This window comes from Diadema antillarum, unplaced genomic scaffold, assembly GCF_040938485.1.
Source record: "Diadema antillarum isolate AM-2024a unplaced genomic scaffold, OU_Dant_1.0 seq00000111_RagTag, whole genome shotgun sequence".
Lineage (NCBI taxonomy): Eukaryota > Metazoa > Echinodermata > Echinoidea > Diadematoida > Diadematidae > Diadema > Diadema antillarum.
The window spans coordinates 127,041-151,331 of record NW_027271195.1 but is presented as its reverse complement, the minus strand read 5'-3'; the positions used below and the strand labels follow the sequence as shown (position 1 = coordinate 151,331).

The window sequence follows — 24,291 nt, the reverse complement described above, 5'->3', positions numbered from 1 at the left end:
TGTGGCTCTTACACAAAGTGCTCTTGTCTTTGGGACTGGCATCACCCTAAAGTTTATTGGTGAAAGCGTGATAAAAGCTAATACTTCTAATACAATGTTTATTTTAGTGGGCTGCTCTCTTGTTTTTGCATTTCAGTGCTGTTGTACATTCTACTTGGTTGTATTGTATGTGCTTGATTTTGTCTCTAAAGTGAACATGGGTTGAATGAAATCCGTGGAATAGTTGATAATGACTGATATCATCTTTTAATGTACTGCTCACTTGCCATTCAGGAAATTACAACCAGTTTAAAGTGAAAACAAAGTTCTCATGTGCCTCTGTAGAACTGTCAATTTTTGCTCCAAAATGTACACATATATGTGTATTATGTGTGACATAATGCTTGAATAACACAATTTCAGTTTGCTTAATGATGAAAGTGTGAAATATTTGCCAAAAAGGTGTGCTGGAAGTACAACAGTCTACAAGCATGCCTAATCAGTTCAGTTCAGTTTCAGTTTATTTTATTTTCGTACTGGACCTGCTTCATCCAGTTGTGGTTGCTAAGTAATGGTTTTTTTTTTTTGTAATTGATTATTGATAATCAACGAATGGGCCGCATCAGTATCCACTGATCTTTCACGCTAGAGTGAATCCCATGGAGCTCGTTGGAAACTATGATTGCTCGGACATGATCGATCGTCATGTAACGTTCTACCCACTCACAATGCTGAATGAGGAGGGCTCTTGTGGAATAAAAGTCATGTACCAGGATCAAAGTTATTCTATGCTTTTGATCTCAAAATACTAAGTACTCTGAAACAACTCATTACTCTGGCAATTGCGTCAGCCAGGTACGTTTCTTAGTACACCCTTTCGATGTAATGCAAACATACTCGAAATGGTGTTGAAAAATGAATTCTGATCCCTTCTGAGAACTATATTTTGGCTTTAACAACATGCAGATGATTTGTAAATGGATTTGACAGTTTTATTGCTCGGCATGTTCTCACGCTATTTGAGACGTCCAAAAGATGACATCATTTTTCTTTTTAATCATGTCTCAGCACCTCTGGAGTTGTTCACATATCTGGTAGTGGGTTTACGCCAGGTTTCGAGTTCAGTGATCGACATGAATCGTGACGCAAATGAAAGTAGTTTTTGTTCATGGGATTGTTTTATAGTTTTTATGAAATAATGACAAGCTTAGATTTTGTATGAGTGATCAAAGAGCTTACAGAAAAAAAAAAATTGGTCCAGTGGGAACTTTGTAAAGATTACTGTAAAACGAGCATTAAAACACATGCATGCAAATATTTTTGCTTGTTATATGTAACACTCTGTAATGTTTTGATTCCATGGAATTGAAAACATGCAAACTTGATTTTATTCTGCCAAATGCGAGTGGGCAAAAAAATTCCACTTTTACTGTTTGTATTGTGGTATTTTATATTTCAGTTTGTGTCAGTACATTATTTATGTTTTACATATCTTCTGCAGTTATGTGGGAAAGAAGATACTGAACATATTACCCCCCCCCCCCCCCAAAAAAAAAGTATTTCAACAAATGCTTGCGTGTTTGAGCCTAGGTAAAAGTGTTCAGCAGAAGAACTTATGCACCCATTCCAAAAGAAGTAAAACAAAAAGGAGAAAAAAAACCCAACATTACAAACCATGTAAGCAGAATTAAGGTGGCAGAATAACACATCTGGCTATATTACACTCGGGACTGTCCTAGGTGAATGACTAGTACATGAGATTATCTATATTATTTCATTTATTTATTCCAAATGATCAATCACAAACTGGTTTAATTTTGTGCATTATATGATTTCTCAATAGTGCACATCCCCCTTCTCCAAAAACAAACAAACATAAACAAACAAGAGAGGGGAAAAATAATGAGAGAGGACAGCGATTATTTTTCCAGCAAAAAAAAAGAAGAAAATAATAATAAAGTTTTGTTGTATATACCCAGTGTACCAGTAAGAATATTTTGGCACTCAATGTAATGACTTCACTCTTTGGGAAGTTGCCCTGACTAGGATGAGTTCATCCTTTCACAGTCACTCACTATTTGCTACACAGTGAAACAAGTGCAAGCTCATAGAACCTAGCTGTTGTGATTTAAATGCCAAGGCAACGAGAAATGCATCACTTTGTATTGAAGCACACAAAAAATAATTTCAATGCACTTAAAGTTGCCTGTGCTCACCACAGCACTTCCAATGTCCAGTTAAACCACAAGGCTGAACTAGAATGTCGCTGTGAATTCACAGAGCAATCAAAAAGATTCATGTATATTAGTTCTCTTTGTGAGCATAACTTCCAATGTGCGCTACAGCCTAATGGTTGCGCTACACTTCCCACCGAACAGCAGGTGATAGATTCTTGTCTATCTGTATCGATATTTCTCCCACTATGGTGCTCGAATAGATTAGGTATCAGCAGGGAGGTGGTATCTACAGTATCACCTCCCTGGCATCAGATTTCTTATTTTTCGTAAAGCTAAGAATATCTTTGATTTCATCTGTAAGCAACATGAATAAAGTCAAACATGTGGCACCTGCCAATGAAGTTTCTCCTGGCGTATATTGAAATGTTGCAGAACAGAAAAAGAGAAAAAAAGGCATCAAAATTCTTGCGCTTATTTTTGGACTATTGCTAATATAGAATTGCTTTTATTTTTGACCATTTGAACGTAAGCATTACAGAGGATATTTGTTTTATCACAGTGGGGCTATGATGTTGGCATGTTTCACAATCACATACACAGTATCAGTTCTTGGCAGGCTATAATCTAGGCTAAACAGGTAATAGGCGTAATGGTAGGGGGTCCACCTGTAGTTTCTTACCCCCTTACCCTCATAGGACGAGAGTATGTTCTGTCAGCGGGGAGTGTTTGGAAGGAAGTCAGGTAGCATTCGCTAGGAAATGAGACAACTTCCTCTGGTGATGTGCGTCCCTGACTGACAGATCTGCACATCGCTGCATCACTGCAGAAGACAGTTGAATGACAAATGAGATTCTGAGCTCTGAACTGTCGATTGTTCATATTTTTTTACTAGTATAAAGTAATAGGAGGCGTCTGTTCTGTAAATTGACATGGTTTCTTTTCTTCTTCTGTACTTTCTGCAGTGGCTGAGGCTGGAGGGGTCGTGAAATCCAAGAACCTTGGAATGCAGGTGCAGAAGAAGATGCTGGGTAAGATGGTGACCACCAAGAAGGTTGCCAAGGTCTTCATCGATGACACCATGGGTGACCTTCTGGACAACGTCTACAAGCTCTGCAAGGAATACAAGCAGAGCAAGAAGGATGCTGAGAAGCTCATCAAGAACATCATCAAGATCGTCATCAAGATCGGCATCCTCTACCGCAACGACCAGTTCAGCGACGAGGAGCTGAAGATCATGGAGCGGTTCAGGAAGAAGTTCCGCAGCACAATCATGACCTTCGTCAGCTTCTGCGAGGTGGACTTCACCTTCGACAAGAACTACATGGTGGAAGCGCTGTCGGCGTGTTCGGACTTGTTGAGCCAGTTGGTGGCGCGACACCTGACTGATAAGTCTCAAGGGAGGATAGACTATGTTTTCGGGTTCTTCCAGGATGGTGCTTTCATGGACACTCTGTTTGATACAAACAGTCCACTTAAATCTCATCTTACTGCAATTGTTGCAGGACTCAACAAGTTATTAGAGGAAGAAAGCATATAGCAAACCTGTCCATTCTTCCACTGTAATTTTTTTTTTTTCAGAATTTCTTCTCCTTTTGTATTTTTGGAATTTTTATGAACATTATTGTGCAACTTTGATATAACAAAGCACAAACAGACATGTTTATACTCATGCATTTTGAATGACACTTTGTCCTGGCATTCCGATGATGCCGTAGTGCAGGATTTGTAGAAACTTCTCACAGTCTTCACAAGATATGCAACAAACCCAGGAGCCTACATGCGGTAGGAAGGATCAAACAATCCCTGTGTTCAGATGCTAATCCCTCCAAATGTCGCTGCTGCTGCTGGATCTTGGAATCAACCAGTGTTGCGCCCTGAAAAGATTCACCGCTAGTCGGAAGATGTCTTCCCTTCTCCTGCGTGGAGTCATACCCACACTACAGTAGTCCATCGTTGGTACTGGAGCAGATGGAGTTCCTTGACATGAAAGCACAATGCCTCCACCAGGCCCTGGGCTGATGTAGGAGCCTGTTGATGAGAGTTGGATGACAGCTGGTGGCAGGCTTCATTGTCAAAGTAAAGTAAAAGTGAAGGAGGGGAAATTAAACTGTGATGTCATCAAGACCAGCCGTCTGCAAAGCCATCTGCAAAATCTTCAGAGAGGGCAGCAGACAATTGAGGTGTGATTTTTTTTTTCCAACTTCTCCATACGCCTCCTAGTCGGACGAAGTGATCTGTGAGAGGGCAGCATTCTGTGTTGGTTTGTGTATTTGTACCTGTTTGTGTTCTCCGGTTTTTAAGACTGTTCGAGCTTTTGTTTGTTTATGTCGTATGTTTTGTGTAAAAGGAGATTTTAATTTGGCAGGGTGCTGAATTTCGTGTAGGTGTGGTTACCACAGAAATATGCAGCTGTATCATATTTGTGTCTTTCTTTTTATGTTTCTACCTGGTGTGCAACATGTCTCAACTGCAAGCCACATTTTTTTGTTTTGTACCCAAGATGCCATTGGAGTATCTTCATTTTTATTTCCTGCATTTTACTATTATAAATATATTTGTAGGGTTGTAGCCCCAAGAATTTTGCTAGAGTACCTATGAAATCTGTAGGCCCTGTCATACATAGAAAGTGCTCCATAAAGTCTTGACAGAGGCGAAGCTGAATGGGATGATGGAGGACAGGACTTGTTCGACAGGAGCGATTAACCCAGTGAAGACAAACAGAGTTTGCAATAACATACATTTCCCATAGGCACCTGCCTGAATATACTTGCAACTACATGTAGTCTTCGATGAGTTAACACAGGACAAGGGTATGTGAACTATACAACAACCAATTTCCTTGAAGATGAGTCTGTAGAATAACAGATACCCTTGCTGCCCTGTTGTGAAGCACGCAGTAGTTAGTGATTATCAAGTCTATTTAGAAAGGAAAATACAAAAAGGCAGGGGAAAAAAGTAGAAAAGAAGAAGAACTCTGAGTAGTAGAAGCAGTGTACTATGAAGTATACCTATTGCTTGAGCCTCAAGCATTCCAGCTCAGGAAATCATGTTGGTTGCCACATGCAATGCCTGAATTCTGGCTATCAGGAAAATGAAATGGCTGAAGAGCCTAATTATGCTCGTTAGAACTAGTTTCATTTGCAGCTGTAGTGGCTGTAAGCTGCTGTGTACAGCACATTATGTATAGTGAATCTTTGCCTATTCTTTGCCCTTTTGCATGTATTGATGCTCAATTTGTTTTGATGCTAAACTAGCTGTCTTAACCAACTCGACCCTGTCAATATCAAGTACTTGTTGTCATAGAGAGCTGCGGCACAAAATATAAAGTATCCAACGACAACACACAATTACTCATCAGTTGCCTTGCCCTTTTAATATGAAAACATGTGAGACCCAAACAAGGTACCAGATGTAGATAGCTGTTAGTGAGACATGCAAATGAAGAAGAAACAGTACTGGACTTTCTCTGTTTGTGCAGTATCCTCCTGACTGTAGAAATATGGCGGTGTTCAGGAAGTGTACAGATGAGTGTCCATCCAACTATGTATGCATGGTCTAAGAGGTTAAGGGCTGTCTGCTTGTGGCAGGCAGCTCAGTTTGTTCTCCGTGATAGCATTCAGCTGCAAGAGAGTGGTATCTTGTGGCAGGGTGGGTCTGTGAAAGTGCCTGTGGAAATGCCATGTTTGATACATTGGTGGGACTAAGTAAGGATGTTTCATGCTCTGTCTGTGTGTTTGTGTGTCTGTGGGCCTGAGTATTTGGCTGAGTATGATTGTGTGTCTGAGTATGTGTGTGGAAAATGTATCGCCTGAGAGGAAAGCTAATGTGGCGCACTCAGTGGGTTATTTGGCACCTCCTAGCTTCATCACGCTTGGCGAAATCAAATCAAAGTATGTCTAGAGATCTTAAAGGTAGTCAACTTTCTCTTGCAACCCCCTTTTTTCTCTGATTTGGAAAGAATACCACATCATCTATCTGCTTGAAATGTCTATCATGTTTTAACACACACAGAATATACCAGCTTTTATAAAGATATTAGTATGAACTTTGTAAATACAAATGTATGTAGTGGGATGACAAATAACCTCTTGCATATTTTATATGTACATGGAAGAAGCCTTTTTTTACCAGCAGTATAGTATGAAATCATTATTATGTATGAAAGATAACTTTACTTCTCTGGATTATGTTTTTTGTCACCAGTTTTAGAATTTATATGGCATTTAACATGATTCCATTTACTGATACAAAGCTGCATTAATCAGCCAGTAGGTCAAAGGATGAACACCCCTTACTGGTAGCAGGGAAGTAATTTGCTCCTTAAAAACAAGTCTGTCCTGTAATGTCTGGGGGACCCCCAAGAAAATCAATCAAGCAATCAGTGGCTTATCACAGCAATCAGTCGCAATCAACCAGCTCTCTTATCTTATTGGTCAGTTTTGGAATACCCGTTGATTACTCTTGGTTAGGATTTGAGTGCTGAGTTTTACGAGATGGGGAAGTTTCATTATGAGTTTCATCAAACTAATGGATGAATCTCTTCCACATGTACTTGGCTTATCTTTCACAGCTAAAAAAGAATGAAAGAAGTAAATTCTTTGATGTCTAAGGAGTTCATGATATCAGATGCTTGAAGAAGCATGCATATGTGGTCCGTATAACATCTTTAGCATTATTATAGATAATATTCCTGTTTGTTCCGTGGGATAGGTAGGATTTTAACTGGAACACGTTGGATTAGTCACATCTCTTTTCATTTTCCTCACTGTTTTACTGGAACTTTGTTTTGAATGCACACATTTATCTTTTGGTCTTTTCTTTCTTTCTTTCTTTTTTGTTGGGCAAGTAGCTCAGAAGAAAACTGAACATACCATCGTATTTTTAGAAGCAGAAACATTTTTTTTTTCTCTCTGGTATCATACCCATGGTTATGGCTATGAGAATTGATATGCTAGTGGCATTGATGCAAATAGCAACCAATGGCATTCAAATTTATGTTCAACCCTCAGGTATCTAATGTTATGTATGATAGCCCAACAAGTAAAGGATGCTTTTATTCATACGATGGAGGCAAGTAATTTTGAGACCTAAAAACACAATTTCATGTGCATATCAAATCATCCTTAGAACAGATAAACCAAGTACACCCACATCAGTATCTTGTACACTTTGATAGTGCTGTCACTTTTCACACACGCACACACACACACACACACACACATACAAAATTAATAATAATATTACTGCTATATTTGTAGCATTGCATGCTATAGGGTCGACTTTCGATGTGAAACTGAAACTGGGCAAAGGGGTTTCGCTGGCCAAATAGTGATACATGTATCTCCATTTTCACAGCTTTAAAATGTGTTAGGACAGGAAAATAAACTGAGTTATTTTAATTTGATACAGGGATGTATTACTACTTAGAACAACATTTCCATCTTTTCACACTGTCTGACCAAAGATCTTACATCTGGCCCTCGTCTGCCGTGCCTTTATGGTTTGATTTCAGGAGTGCAGATTCGTCACTAAAAAGATAACAAATGCGGTATCATTGTGGCTACCCTGCTCACTGGCAGTGAATGTTCAACTTTGTATTTACATTAAATTTCAGCTTCAGCGACTCCACGGAGTCCTCCAGAGCAGACAATAGCTATGTATATGTCGCAGATTGCATGGACCCCAGCTAGCTAATACTCCATGACAGCATGCTCTCATATTGGGCTTGCATAGCTCCTAATGTGTAGTGGCTAGTGTAGAATTACATCTACACTGTACAATTGCAAGTGTGTTGTTCAAGCACATCTCCAGGTAGCCAGGTAACCAATTGTCTTTCAGCACGGTGCAAATTTTGAAGATGGTGCCCGATGTCTCGTGTGATTTTATACTTCTCACTTGCATTAAATATACGTTCATAATAGTAGAGGTGAATTCTTGGTGACACTTTGTCACTGTTAGTGTTGGGGCTTGTTTCCTATAGGGATAAAAATGAATATAAAACATCAACAGTGGCCAGCTTGGATCATAATATATTTTGGCAACTCTTGGGGTATTACTTAATTACGTAAGAACACCTGTCCCCTATAGGAGTATTGTTTACATTCCTTGCTTCCCCCCCCCCCTCCCTTTTTTTTAAATTGAACTACAGCCTTGCATTTGTGACAATTTCAATTTATTCGCAGTTAACGGAGATGTTTTCTTTCTTCCTCCCAGTTATGTACTTATGATAATCTTTATATGAAGTAAGGTATTTTTCCCATCAAACAGGCATCTATACTTGATTAGATTACCCACAGTAAACCAAAAAATACTCAAATTTGGAGAATAAGCCGGTACGACTTGAAATTGTGGCGCTTCGCGAAAGCACAGGTGAATACTAGGTCAGTTGAAATTAGAATTTGTTTTGATTTCAGCTTCTCTATATTATTTGCCATTTGTGACAGCTGCGAAGGGCATTTGCCACGCCCAGAGTAGCTCCGGATGCACTTTTACTGGTACGGCGGGTAATCAACAAAACAATCTATGAAACCCAGGCAGAAGGAAATGACATGGATGTTTGTATATATGGTTGTAGCACTGGAATATCTTTGCACTTTCATTGAGTACAAAGCTTCCGTAGGAAAATTGCTAAGGTTAATTTCTGGCAGAGTTAAAGAGCATCAAATCAACAACAGGATGGGCAGTATAATTTAATATCTCTCTGAATGATAAAGAATGAAAGCTGCTTGCCCTAATTTTATTTTGGGTGAAGCAGACCTGTTTACCACTTGAGAAGAAGAGAAGAGAAATTTCTATCAGCACTTCGTTGTGAAAAGTGTTTTGGATCTGTTATTGTTGCTGCACACAGCTTTATCATTGTCCATGGCACATGTGAAGGAAATACCTGTTCATATAAAACAAACCTCACCTTTCACATCCTCCTTTTAACATCTGCTCCTACCTTGAAATAGATAAATCCCCTGGTTGTGGACCCACATTCTAGAATGAATTTCTCATTTAAGTGATTACCCAGTACAAATATGTAAAATGTTCACCCTCACCTTTTCAGAAATATGTTATCGAATCCAAGATATACTGGTGGTACTACTAGGAATGTTAAAGATGTACCAGTATGACCTTTTCAGCTTGTCTTGCCCCTCCCCTTATAATTCTTGAAAATTATGAATTTTGATTAGAGGCCTTGTGTTTGGGCATTTGTTCTTGTTGAATGTCAGTCAAGCCATTGTCCCTGTGGCTTTTGGTGACCACTGATGACGACAGAAATTGCTGAAATACATTAATGCAGTTATATATGTCATAAACTGGGGATTGCACTGGATAGTTACCCCCCCCCCCCCATGCCTAAAGTGACAGTGATGTTCAGAATAGTAGTGATGCCTAGAATGGCACTGGTGCCCAAAATGACACTGATGTCCAAAATGACAGTCTTGCACAAAATGACAGTGATGCCAGAAATGAGAGTGGCGCCCAAAATGGCATTTGGCCCAAAATAGCAGTGATGCCTAATATGACACTGGCGCCCAAAATGATAGTGGAGCCAAAAATTGCAGTGGGGCCCCCAGATGGCAGTAGAGTAGGTGTCCTCTGTATTTATCAGTGTTTTACTTGTCCCTTGGTAAATTTTAGCTGCCGTAGGTATTATACAGCTGTATAATATCCTGCTCCATTACTCACTCTTTTCTCTCTCTCTTTCCCTATGACCAGATGATATTTAATTGACTTTGAGAGAATAAATATGAGAGGAATAGAAACCAATGCTGGCAGACTGATTTGTGGAATTAATTAGTTTGGCACAAAATTGAGGTTACACATTGGTAAACGGTAGTTTTATTGAGGTTAACCTACAAAGCTTACCGAATATACCTGAGAGTGTAGGCAGCAGAAAGTAGTCATACAGTGGCTTAAAGGCATAGCCATGAATTATGGAGTGATGTAATGAAGGCTAATTGTAGTCATAAAGTCATTAAAGATTACATAACATCATAGGATGATGAGACATAGTTTGATCACTTTGCGTTATTCAATTTAAAGAGCCATGATGCAGCAACTCGTAGTCTTCTGAAATACTTTTTATCTGACCTCAGCACAAAGACTTCCTCAGCCATGAAAGAAGTGCATGAATTGAATCCAGATCTGCCTTTAACTTCCCCCTTCTAAATAAGAAGTTGTTTTTGTCATATTCTATTTATTTTTTTTTCTTGGTTGTTTTGATACCAAATAGCATTTTTATATATGGAGAGAGCTACATGGAAATGGGTCGTTAACTTTGAATACGTGACTGCGTGCAGAAGAGAAGAAGATGTGAAAATTTGCTGGTATGGGACCCTTTCCAATAGGCTTAAAGTTTACTGCCAGCAAGCCTCGGTCATCATCATCGACGAGAAATATGGTGAAAATATGTTTCAATCAAAAAAATTCAGCTGAGAATATTTCCTTGAGACAGAAATAGCAATAGTGAATTTAGAAACTTTCCACACAAAGACGGCCAAATGGGAGTGTCCTAATTCCCAGCTGCAAACTGAATGTGCTTGAATGTATTTCATTTTCTATTTGTAGCAGAGTGGACTAGCAATCTATCAGAATTGACTCGATTCTCTTTTTTCCCATCTTCATCCCATAAGAGGTGGCTTTTGACTGATTACTTTGATTCCAGACATTTGTCCGGCTCATTTGGCTCGAGAGCAGTGATATGGGATATTTGATTTTGTTGACTGTGACAGTGCTGTTCTTTTTATTACTATTTTCTTGGGTAATTCCCAAAACTTCAGTGACCTTCTGCAGCTGAGCAGATGGCATCACCGTGGTGACGGATTGAAGCAGTGATTGTTCGAGGTTAAGAACGAGTTGAATGATTGCTCTGCTCCATTCATAACCTGTCCAACTCATTCACTTCTAACTCCTTGTAAATTTTAGGTACCTTGTCATTCAAGAATGTAGAAAACAATGAATTCCCTTCTGAAATAAACTGAGTAAATCTATTTGAACTGAAGCAAGTTGAAACGTGTAAATATTCTGTGCGCTTACCGTATTTCAATGCCTTGTTACATCTGCATGCTTTGTTAAAAATGGCTAGCCATCATACTATTAGTATTACAGTCATAATAATCCATCTTCCTTCTTTTTCCTGACATTGTCTTGCAACATCAGAAGACAAGAGAGGGAGAGATAGAAAGAAAAAGAAAGAAAGAGAAACACTTTAAGTCATTGACTTTATCTGAAAGCAGTTATGTCATGCAGTGTTCACTTGTATCTAAACTGAGGACGGACTGATTTTGCTACGTAAAATACGCATTTTGCCATAGACACTTGCCAGCGTATACTTGGGAATCGTCCTCAATGGGTTAAAGGAATACCAATGTCAATGGTATCCATTGTAGTATGATGTAGCCTCCAACTATAATCCATTACCTTCCAGAAGACTGTCAAAAAACCCCAACAACCTGCTAATTACCAGATGAGTCAATAATTTTTGTCAACAGAGAGGGGAAGTATTTCAGCAAATGACTCAGGGTCTAAAGCAAGCAGGTTCTGAGGTGATGTCATAACTCATCGTAGGGTTGTACAAACAAAGAGGGATGAGGACGCTCTATATTGTGAGGATTCAAAAGCCATAACTGTTGTTGCCCCTCCCCTCCCCTCCCTCCTCCTCCCCCCCCCCCCCCCCCCCCCCCCCCGATTACAAACCAATTTAAGTGGGAAGCCTTACTAATCCTGGCAGAGCATTTGATACACATACTTCATCATCAATAGTGCCATTTACTGCCAGAGCTTGTCTCACTTTTAATGTTAACATTAGTAAAATTTTCATTCGATGTCATTTTGTGTTTCCCTCAAAACTCACGAATCCTCTCTCCCCGTTGCGGCTCTTGACCATTGAGTTTGCTTGCAAGCAATCGTTGCACCACTAAGTGGTAATAATTTTCACCGGGGTGCAGTTCCAGCTATTGGAGACGACCATGTATATGTCAGGGAGGTCTGTTAAGAGAGATTAAGGCTCAGTGTGTAGTGGAGCTGGGGCCACCATTAACGAGGTGATTAATTAGAATCGCTCCGTCGCCAGGGGAGACATAAACCTTTGCTCCAAGACTCTCTCTAGACTTGGACGTGGTCTGTTTCTTTCATTTTTTTTCCTCTTTTGGTTTGAGTTTCTAGCTTTTCTGCATATAAAACCTATGAATCGAAGGGTCCCGTAGCTGTCGTTTTGGATGATTGCAGTACTTGTATTTTCGTACATTGATCAGGTTTGTGTCACTGAGTAAACGGGGAAGGTGATCTTGCCCTCATAGTGTATGTGATATGACAGGAACTTCATCGATCTGGAGACTCATTAGATGCAATTTATCACCACTGGTGACAATTCAGCCTGCATGTGCTCCCAAGTACATCGGGAAGAGTAAGACCTCAAGCTAATGCCTCAGTATAGCATCATGGCTTATCTTCTGATATAGTGATTGATCAAGTGTGTGTGCGTTGATGTTCACTGGACTCTACAATAAGTGTATGTATACACTTTGGCAGTAATAAAGGAATCTCCTCTGCATCTTATTACAGAGGAAAGTATATGAGCAGCGTGAGGTTGATACCCTGTTCAGTGTATGATGCCTTCATCGATGGTTACTGTCATCGATCATATAGGAAGTTGTTCTTCTAACCATAAGTTCATTCGCACATAATCTTCAGTAATAATTGCACTTAGTTTCTATTACCAAGCACCATTCAATGATGAAAGTTAAAAAGTTAAAGTGTGTGGCTTCGTTACAACTGCAGTTTCGTGGATTACATCGTACAAGGGTTTCAGAAGAAAATTTTATTCTCCATCAAACTAAACAATGCCAAAAGTCTACTGTAATGAGTGTCTCTGAAGATTAGCAACAGTGTAAAGCAGGTTTCTATTGTTGTGGAAGACATGACATTTCACACGTGCATACCCAAGGGGAGCCTGTACAGAGTGCATGGGAACATTTTATGTGTTCATTTACCATGAGCATCTTGATATCTGTGTTCACACCAGTCACTAACTGATGCTCTGTATGAACTGTCAATTATTTCACCACAAGATTTTTTTTATTTATTTTTTTATTTTTTTATTTTTTTTTTTTGGGGGGGGGGCAAGACTATCAAATAAAAAAAAAAAAGAAACAGAAGAAGAAATACAGGAAAGGAGCATTCACAAGGATGTTAGTTCCAAGTTCATCTCCACTGGTGCTCCATTTGTAGATAATTCAGTTTAACTTTTTGTCAGCTCAGTGTGAATGTCACCAGTCTGAACACCTGAGACCTTTCACACCATCAATCAGGATCGACCCTGCAATCATAGTACTCCATGCTACACTTTATATCTCTCTACTTTGTGCTTGAAAATCACTTACCGGTAATACTTCATTATGACTTCAGAAATAGCTGAGATAATTACCTTCAGATCAGGCATTCATATTTTGGCTGTAATGAGCAATGTGTGAATTTTCGATTAAGCCGAGTATATAGGCTGTTAAGAGGGGAGGGGGATGGTTAGAGAGAGTGAGTGTAATGGCCATTGATTCTACTTAATCAAGTCCCAGTCTCAAGCAATAATCTGAGATTCTGTGCCAAACTCATTACCCGCCCGCCGTTGTTGAGATTGTGGCGACCATCTTCGTCGGTTTCGCCGGGCAATTTTTGGGCACCGTTATATGCCCCGGCGCTCAGCCTCAGTCTTAAATGCATCAATTAGCCAGTGCTCGCAAAATAGTAGGCAGTAATGGGTGATAATTGAGCGCAGTTTACCAGATGGCAGTTGACGAGGAGGCGGAGGAAGTATCCGCATACGGGAAATCAAGGAAACAACGTGGCTGTGATGCCTTTTCGTTGCCATGATGCTCCAAAAGTGGCCTCTCTTATAAACTTGAACCACTGTATCTCATGGATTTATATACACAATCTTGCAGTATTTCTCTTCATCTATTTCCTCCCAAATATATACAGTGTCTTTATTTATGTACAGTGTAGAGTACGTGTATATGCATGCATGTATCATGCATATGTGTGAATTTATGGTTGCTAAATTCATATCAGTGTGAATTCATATCAGTGTGAATTCATGTTGCATTATATCTCCCCCGTTAGTCACGCTGATGGTGATATTGCTAATTATAACCTAAAGCCGTTTGAGGGTAGGGCAGGTTAAGGTGCACATGACCTACCTAATGAAATTGTCTCGATGGCTCACTTAGTTTCACATCCAATGGTTTAGCTGCACGGCAAATGAGTCTTTATGCCTCATTGCCATACTTGCAGGTCTCTGACAATAAGTATGAAGTCATGTGATCCACCTTGATGATTTTCATAAGTTTTTGTTTAAGTTCTAGATGCAGTTTGCCCTCAGTCTCAAATACGCTGGTAGTTTAATCGTGAAGTCAAGCCGCATGTGTTTTATGAATGCTGTAGAACATAAAGCTCATTCGTGACTGCAAAAGCAATTTAAGTATCATCGTAGCAAACATGGAACTTCTTTGTTCTCTAAAAATGGGAATTTTGCTTTCTTACTTTGTTCAGTATGGCTTGGCGCCCCATTACCTTGTTTGTGAGGCAGAAGAAATTAATGCCTGCAGTCAGTAATAATTTTTGTACAATAAAACAAAACCCAAGGCCCATTTTCATCATGACATTGTGTTGCTAGGATAAATATTTGGTGGGGAAGAACAAGAAAGACTTCTTTTTTTCTGGGAAGATTTAATTATCTCACTTGTAGGGTTACTCTACATGCATGATATTTATGGAAAAGTTAATGATTTTGAGTAATTAATGTGAAATTAAGAAGGACAGAGGTCTGGATATACAGCAAAATGTGAAAACTTCATTTAGTCTTACATGGTGTGTGTTTCAATGGACTCTGCTCATTGTGATTGATCCATTTATGACTGTTGGGGGCAGTGTGTTTATGGCTTTATTGTGGCTTCTTTACCAGAATAGTTAGAAAAATAAACTGATGCTAATGATCCCATACAGTAGGAGGTAATTTCTCCTGTCCTTTCATCCCATTACATGTGGTCGCGAAGTGATAACCATAACAGCTATTAATCACCTGTTTATGTCATCATTTACCATCCTGTATCATTGTTTATGTCATCACCACTTAAACACAGACCATATTTGAAGTGTGTTTTCATGATCATTAATTTCTTTGTCATGTTCTCAAACAACAAGCCAGGGTAATAAAGAAACAATAAATCTACCACTAACAAAAAATAGGCAAGAGGTCAAAGCCCACTCTATCACTCATTTTCCACATTGCAGCTATTCTCAAAGCCGCAAATTCTATGGAACCAATATCACTAGTCATTCACGACCACAAGTCAGATCCGGTACAGTATATTGTACAATAGATTTTGCACAATTGTAGTCATGCTTTTTCTTGGAAGCTTAACAAATGATTTTTTTTTAAAATGCAAATTGTTCCATCATGATGTTGCTTCAGCCTCCTGGGTTCTCAAAACAGTGAAGTAAAAATATGCATCAGATGCCAGATATGCCTTGCTGGAATTAATGCACATATCTAGTTTGGATGAGCTGCGTGAGCCGTACAGGAAATTCAGTCTGAATTGATCTTGCAGTGTTCAGTTCGACGATGTTTAAAATTTCAAAGCCATATCCTTCCCAGTCTTCTTGATATCCTTGGCTGCCAGTCATTTGTGTAAATGCTTAACAATCTCTGTTCCCATCATGTTGAGTGCTCAGCCAACAATTATTGTTGCGCTGTCAGGCAATCCTTTAAGCAAGCTGCGGGTATTATGCATAACCTCTGCTTATAAAGTTCATGCTCAGAGGATTGTTAAATTCATGGCTATATTGAAGAAGATCAATCATCATTCACTCTGCATTTTTCTGTTTAATTATTCTGGTATTTGCTGTATGCCCTGTGTTCTACCAAATTTCTTATGAAAGTATGGAGGGGGGGGGGGGGGTGACTACATTTCAATTGAGTTGCCCCAAGGAACAAAATAACAGTGAGGTAATATTGTTCACATGAAAATCAAGTTCATCATGTTTGAAGTGGTTTTGAAGTGTCACAGTATTCTGGCAGAGATAAGATGTTTAACTTTACAGTATGCACCCAAAGTGAAAACTGTGAAAGTTCCCAATAACCATTGTTTGGTTCATGAATACAGTGTGTGTAATGACGTCAAACCCTTACACATCCATGGCTTATACTCTAATCTATCTTACTGATGCAGGTGGCTGATAATTGTTATACTCCTACAGTGATGCTTAAGTGATTACCGAGACTAGCATTTGAAACGAAAGAAATTCCCTGAATATAAGGTGGATCATGTGCTTGAGAGATGTTCAGTAATTTGCAGTGCCTGAGTGCAGATGAGACTAACAACCTTTTTTGACATTTTTATGATCATAGAGTAATGTTCCAAAACCTTTCTTATTTCCTCTGACATTCAGCTTAAAATAGATTTCATAATGATAACAACTTTATACAAAAGCTTCTTTAATAGTGTGTAACACCTGTATCAAAGGTCGTTATTATCATTTTTTTTTTTTGTGAAAGGAGTTTCTGTTTCAAGGATTATTTGTTGCTTTTGTGTACAAAATTAGTTTCGTTTTCAAATTTAGATCCAGTCATAGCTGTCTGAATAACAGAATCCATGGGAATTTTGATAAAAGGCAAGAATGTTTGCCCCAGTTGAGCTTTAAGTGAAGTGGTTATTCACTTATTGTTTTTCCAATGCAGTCCTTTATACAATTGTACTTGTTCATCAAAAAAATAAACAAGACAGGAAGAAAATTTTTTTTCCAAATTGTCAAATATGTAATTTTCATGAATGCTATTTGATATTTGCCTTCATATTAATTTGGAAATTCATGTTGTAAATGTTTGAAAAATTCCCCTCCCTCAGTAATTTCCTCAAACTCCATCGATGCAAAGACTGTGGCTGTGCGTCCATTGCAGTGTGACTTCGAGCCATTATTTTATCCAGCATTTGAAAAAAATTCCATGTGGAAATCCGGGGGGCCCCTTGACGAGTCCAGACAGCGCCCTGTCTAATCAGAGTTGTTGATAAACAGAAGGCCGGGCAGTGTATTCGTGAAAGAGGATCAACGTTGGTAGAACAGATATCAAGCTCACGGTGCCCATTATGAAACGTGACACAGGAAACCATATCACTAATAATCTGGTTCCTTCAAGGAAAATCTGTTCCTGATATTCACAAACAGAGCTCAAAATATGCTAATTTCACACTCTGGATTGTGCATTTGTGTGTGTGGGGGGGGGGGGGGGCAGGGAGGAGGTGGGGAGGGGGATGGGAATATATTCTTTTCACGTTGTTTATTATTCACATTAAAACATCTGTCAGAATCGGTGGAATCAAATGAAATTTCAGGTGCACATTCACTGTCAGGTGTCTTGTTAGCTGATCACATCCAAGCTAAGCCCACCGTTAATTATGCTACTATGAGCTCTAGATATTTTCTTTTTGCAATCTGGATTTGTTTAAACGTTATTTTTCGCCAATTTTGTAGAATCGTCTCCACGCTCTCTACCACCAACAATGCTTTTTAAAGTGGCTATGTGATAGATGAAATAAACATTGAAGAGTCGCCGTGATCATTCGCTGCATGGAGGGGTATGCATTCCAGCGCAAGAGTCGTTACGTAGATGTGCGCTGATAAGAAATCCTCAGGTTTGCAAATGTGAGATAAGACCTGGAGTGTGTGAGCACAGTTACAGGCATTCAGCATAGCCTTGCCATTGGGTATTATGTTAAAATACCACCATTTCAATCATCTCATTGGGTGTGTGAATGCTGACACACTGGCAGATCAATTTGGAATTAGCCAGTGTCATGAAACCTTCATTTGGTTATTACAGGGATCGTAAATTGTTTTTCCCCTAATTGCCTTGTCATCGCAAATCATACTGTCATTTCAGGATCATAATTCTGTGTTCTGTTATTGGGAAATGTAAGGTGTCATTAATGGCTATGTCGAATGTGAAAGGTTTGGTTGTGTTGTAGCAACATCGCTGTTGCAGTGTAGGTTTATTGCCACATGACTATTACCCGTCATGACGATCGGGGCATGATACGTGACAGCCATAACATTCTCATCGCATGCTGTCCTCTGCTGGCCAGTAGGCATGCCAACTTTGTCACCTTATCTGTTACCATGGAGACTGTTTTGTGACCCTTTTGGATGACACTGCATAATCATATTCAAACTGGCACATGTTATACATTCATAATGTACCGGTACATCTTAGGTTGTCGCTCCACATCTTCATTTAGTTGCTCTGAAGGAGTTCCTTACTTCCCTTTACTACTGAGCAAATATAGTGAAACCAAAACATGGCTATCAACCCCCTATCAGGTATTGCTGATCAGTGATGGCATATCAGAGGTATAGTTTGCTCAACTAGTGCTTAATAAATCAATTTCCCTTCTCTTCTGTGAATAGTCCATTACCAGTCTGTAATAGTCTGTTAATGAAAGTGCCAGTACCAAGATTGCTTTGTTGCGAGCCTCTTTTGTCCCGAGGAGACACAATTACATGATAATTTTTTAACTGTAGGTAATGGTTATGAGAATAGGCATAACTTGAGTGCATGATTGGTTGGCTTTTGTTTTAGATTTCTCCTCGGTACAGTTTGATCACTGCTGTATTTCCAAGTCCTCCACAGACACTACCATACAGCCGAGTTGGTTGCTAGCAACCGACGTATACACTGGTCGCTCTCAGACAACCTGTATTACCGTATCTTGCTGTGAGAGGGAGAAGTGGGCAAGAGAGTGGGAAGTGGACGGGAAGTTGGGGTGGGGGTTTGTTGAAGAGAGGAAAATAAGGAGACTAAACAGAGAATGGGGGCATATGATAAAGCAATCACACAGATCATGAGTTTGCCTCTCCCTTGAGGATCTGTGAGGGAGTCTGGGCCTGATGCCATCCAGACTCTCCTCTGAGTCGAGTGCTACCGCGTCAACCAGTTTCTCGTCTGATACACCCGTGCACAGCACAGCGAACAGGTTTGCCTGATTTGCATTTTGCATCGCCGATGAGAAGTGGGTCAACCTCTTTAGCAGCGGGGTACTCCCAAAGGCACCACGTAGAGCATTAACACACTGAACCTCTCCAAACAGAGAGTGTTTAATGGAAATGTGATTCTGTGATGTCATTAAGTTGTGTCATGCTGCTATCGACATGGGCGCTGCAACCTTTAAGTTCAAAATGTCGACAATTTTTTGTTACCCTATATCAATTACACTTACATTTCTAGCATTGTGTAATCTGCCTGATTATTCTCTTCTTTCTCTCCCTGTGTGATTTAATATGTATTGTAAGGATGAATTTCGACTTGAAAGAATTGTGCTATTTGTAGGTATCCAGTATCAGCATAGTGTAGTGCCACACATAGATCTGGAAATATATATTCAGCACCACATGGGAAGGTATTTGATTGTTAGCTCTGGTCAGTGTATACAGACTCAGCTCAGGATAATTACAGCTATTAAAACTATCATCATAACTATCTTGTACAAATAAAACAATATTTAAAAAAAAAGGTAGGCCTACAATTTATTCCTTTTTTCCTCTGTCCCCACAAAATATAGGCATGAAATTTGATATTTTTGTCAGGCCAGTGTGAGGTAATCACAGATTTAGGGGACTGCCAAAGAGATTAGCACTATCTGCTTCATGCCCGAATGCCCCTGCCCCCTCATTCGTGACTGTTTGTCCAAGCCATGTGTAGCTAGCGCGCATTAGATCATCGCCAACAAACCATCTGTCATAGTCGTCGTGAAAACTTTCCCCCGTCTGCTGAAGCGGCGGAGATGGGGAGAATCTCACGACAATGAGACAACCCGCCCGCCGTAACCAGCCAGAGCGTTGGGCAACGTTGAGGGCTTCGTCTCACTCAAATGGAGAAATCAGGTGCGATGGACAGCCTGAATATTAATCAGAGATGGAACAAAAACTAGCACTCCCTTCCTGGTATTTTTGTAATGCACTTGCATTCATTTACCACTTCATGCATGAAGCAACACGTGACGTATGGTTGCAGTTAGTCTTAACTTGTCTCACAGACATTACAGAAACATTACATGTCCCTCGTAAAGCTTGCCCAATTTTCTTAGTTGAGGGGAGTGAGTAGGAGCATTTAAACTCTGGAGCTGTACATCCATATTTTTTTTATCAAGTAGCTGTTTTTCATGCATAATCCAAATTGAATATGAACCTTATTGAACTGCAGAAAATGTGAAAAGGTTAAAATAGCCTTTGATTGATATGCGTACATGGTCCTGATTCCCATGTTACGCAGATTTGTGCTGCCTGCACTTACAAAAGCTCTGTGTTGGACAATGTGATTGTGGCATTTAGATATCTCTGGATGGACAATGTGACAGTGGGGTTTGAAAGAATACTCATTATCATTTTGAGTTTAAAATTATTCCATCTCCTTCACCCTATCCACACCTTATCTCCCAAACCCACTTGCCCCCTCCCCCACCCCAACCCCAACCCCACCCCCACCCCCCAAAAAGGAAACATTCTTGAAACAACTTGGGTTTGTGCATCTCACAACATAATTATGACCAATACAACAATGATAGAACTAGGGCCTGATTTTAACTGTTGACCATACCATTATAGCATGCCAGTTTTGCTCTGACAAACACAGCAACCTTTTCTGCTTGCCGAGAATTATGTCGCCTCGAGATAGAAAGTAGCTTTAGCAGCGCCATGGGGTCATCAAGGCAAAATGTTTCTGCGGACGGGGGCGCATTATGAGTGGCAGTTTGAGTGTGTGTGGAGGAGTGGGCAATGGGTCGTGTTGGCATCGGATTTCATTACCTCCCCCCATGAAAATAAAACATTTAATTTACACGAGCGGGACGGGGTTAGGGCGATGGAAAATGATAACAAAGCAAGAAGGGTTTGGGTGCTTGAGGGGCCAGTGGAATTGAAGAGAGACGCTCTCAAAGCACTTTCAGTTCCAATCGGGAATTAGTGGGGTTCACGCAGCTCTCCACCAATATCAGGTCACACCATGGATTTGAATTATTTGCACAGTACGATAGAAACTGCGCAGGAGGAACCTCCCTATATGGAGATTGTAATTAGGTTGATGGCAAATGTGAGAAATATTGTATGAGTTCAATGATCATGAGTAAGCATTTTTACCTGGGAAGCAGAGACAACAAGGAATTAGTGGAGGGTATTATTCCAGGCTTTGGCATAAATCCTGTTTACATCATGGGTCATAGGGATGAGGGGAATTTGTGTCTGATTGTGTCCATTGTAGTCATGACATACACTACATCCTACCATGCTCATCTGTCTGCTGTTAATTTCAAATATTCTTGTGGTTTTCACAGGAATTGATAAAATCACCACACACAATAATGATGCACATCAGGATGATGCTTCCCATATTATATGTGACACCACTCTTCACACACATTGACAAGCTCTTGTTCAGTAACAGCACAAAATGGAAGTGCTGCTGAGATATTAAAATGGACCAACTTTTTGCATTTATATAATATATTCCATTCCATTTTATTGCAATGCTAAAGAATAGAGAGCTGCTGCTAATACCTTATCTTCTGAAGATATGAAAGTGGGAGAAATTCAAAATTTTGAATTTGGAAGAAACATGATTGTTTCAAAAATTAATTTGTTCATTAGCACTTAAAGGCAAGCCACTTCTACCCCCTCTCACACAAGTTACAAATATTGTCATTTACATGGAAGATTAAGGTGTACCCTCCTCTGGCTGTAACAAGAGTTTATGACTTAAATTTTGCTTTGGATTTACCCTCATCCATATTACGAACATTGTCCATGTGCTCCAGTTTTACAGCTTGTATGGACCCAGTGCAGGGAATAAACCTGTTATGATGTTTGTAATTGCATTTTTAATCCACTTTGTGCGTGCCTGAGGCTGCTATGTCAGACATTAAACTGTTGTTGTACTTTGGATATACCGCAATCTTTTGCAAATCAATGTTAATGTTTGTAGATTGCAAGTATTGGTTTGAAGTCATGAAAAATGCTGATGGTACAGCCCAGGTTGTTTGCAATTAGACGTGCATTACTTGTTCAAATCCGCTTTGCATCAATATATTAATCCTGTCAGCTTCAATTGAGAGTTGCAAATCATGGAATGAACTTTGCGTGCGCGTGAGAAGAGCTACCAAACAGGATGTGGGGAATGTATGTGTGTGTGTTTGTGTGTGTTTTAAAGGATGGACAGATGGAAAGATAGGGAAAAGGAAAAAGAGATAAGGATAGAGAGAAGGGAAAAGTCCATAGAATGCAGTACGGCTGGATGTTCTTTTGGAGTATGGTAGAGCAAATATCCCGAGCAGTTGGCAGGCTTTGGGACTGATCAATTGAATCAATGATAAGATTTACTGACTATCCCATTTTTTCGGCAGTACAGATGCACAATTATTCTTGAATCCACAGACCTCATAATGTTAACTGTAGGTGGTGCTTTTCTTAAATGTAATGCAAATTGAAATCATGTTATTCATGACGACAGTGGACAATGAAATGGGTGTCTGGTCTCTGATATGTTTGTGTTTGCATGAATGGAATGGATACATGTGGCTTTATACAGTGTATTGGTGTGTGTGTGTGTGTGTGTGTGTGACTGTGTGTGTGATAAATGGATAGAAATGACTTCATACAGGTGTTGTTGTGTGTGTAAGGAATGGATATGTGTGACTTTATACATTATAGGGTGTGTGTGTGTGTATGTGTGTGTTGGTATGCTTGTGTGTGTGTGTGTGTAGACATGAAGGCTTTGTCCCTCTCATTTTCAAAAACCCACTAAGTGACCTTTCAATCTAAAACACCTTGTGTTTGTCCAAGCTGAGTGCTGTCACCATCTTGGTATTGCCCCATTATTTATCAGATTGCTGGTCTTTGTTGGGACAGTGAAATTCTAAGCTGCAGCATCACATGTCCATAGCTACACCTCACTTATGTTTGTCCCTTTTAGCTTTTTATCTTGAAGCTACCATACATCACATGCCTTTCTGCCTTACATTGTTAGGATTTCTGTTTTATTTGTTTTTGTTTATTTATCTATCTTATTTTATTTGTTTATTCATTTATTTATTTATTTATTTTGACTGGGCAGAATGGAGAGATGTACTACAACTCAGAGCTTGGCCAGGAACATGGTTGAATTAATTTTTTTTTAACTTTTTTTTTTTGCATAGTGTTATCGTTGAACAAACTGACTCATCTGTAAGCATGCATTTTATGAAGAAATGTATACAACTGTAAAAGGAAAGAACACTATGCACAATTTGTGGATTGTTGTGGTGGGTCTTAGTGTGTGAAACCGCCAAATAAAAGTGTGCAATTTTTTTTTGTACTTTACATTTTATGTGTGTTTTGTTGATAGTGAGTCTGACCGTTTTCTATGGCTTTTTTTTGTTAATATCATCGATCAGAAACAAAGAACATCTCTGCAACGATGCAATGTACAAATTTGAGCACCGTCGAACAATTGGGTCCAGTGCAACTTACAACATTCCGAGTGTATCACAGATTTTCTCAAACACAAACTAGGATGACACTGATGTCCCCCCCCCCCTTTGCCCTCAAAACAGAGAAAATTAAACATGCACTTGAAACAGAAAAAAAAGACCAAAGTAAGGAAAGTCATGAAGGCAGTGTTGTCCAGTATGCGGTGGTAAAACTGTTTTTATTGTAACTTCAATCTACTAAGTTGTTCAAAGAACAGTTGTGCTTCAGAGGACAGTTTGTTGTGTAACAGTAACTTTGTTTTGATGTTTCTTTGTTGTCAGTAATCAGGATTAAATTTAAGAAGTACAAGTCATGATTTTGATTGAGGCCATTCTGTGAAGTATAAAGATCTGATATCATTCACTAAGTTTATTAGCGCTTTCCCTGATTATCTGTGAATTCATCCGTTTGTCTAATCATATCAAACTACTTCCAGAACCACTGTATTAATGTTGCTCTGAATGATCTTATTGAAAATTACTTACTAATTTTCATGAAAGTCAAGAATCGCTCACATGAAATTTTGCTCTGATTGGAATATGGTGATTGTGACATGGAATGTTAGCATAACAATGCTGTGCGGAATCATAATGTTTGAAAAAAA

At 39.4% G+C, this 24,291-nt stretch overlaps 1 protein-coding gene across 1 annotated transcript in view; it reads left to right on the top strand.

The window, feature by feature from the left end:
• LOC139727014 (tumor necrosis factor alpha-induced protein 8-like protein 1) overlaps window positions 1-4,369 on the top strand; it is a 39,083-nt gene extending 34,714 nt beyond the window's left edge. The window contains exon 2 of the mRNA XM_071637995.1: window positions 3,119-4,369. Coding sequence (XP_071494096.1) covers window positions 3,119-3,693 — 575 coding nt within the window. The 3' untranslated portion in view covers window positions 3,694-4,369. The remainder of the gene's footprint in view (window positions 1-3,118) is intronic.
• The last annotated feature ends 19,922 nt before the right edge of the window (window positions 4,370-24,291 follow it).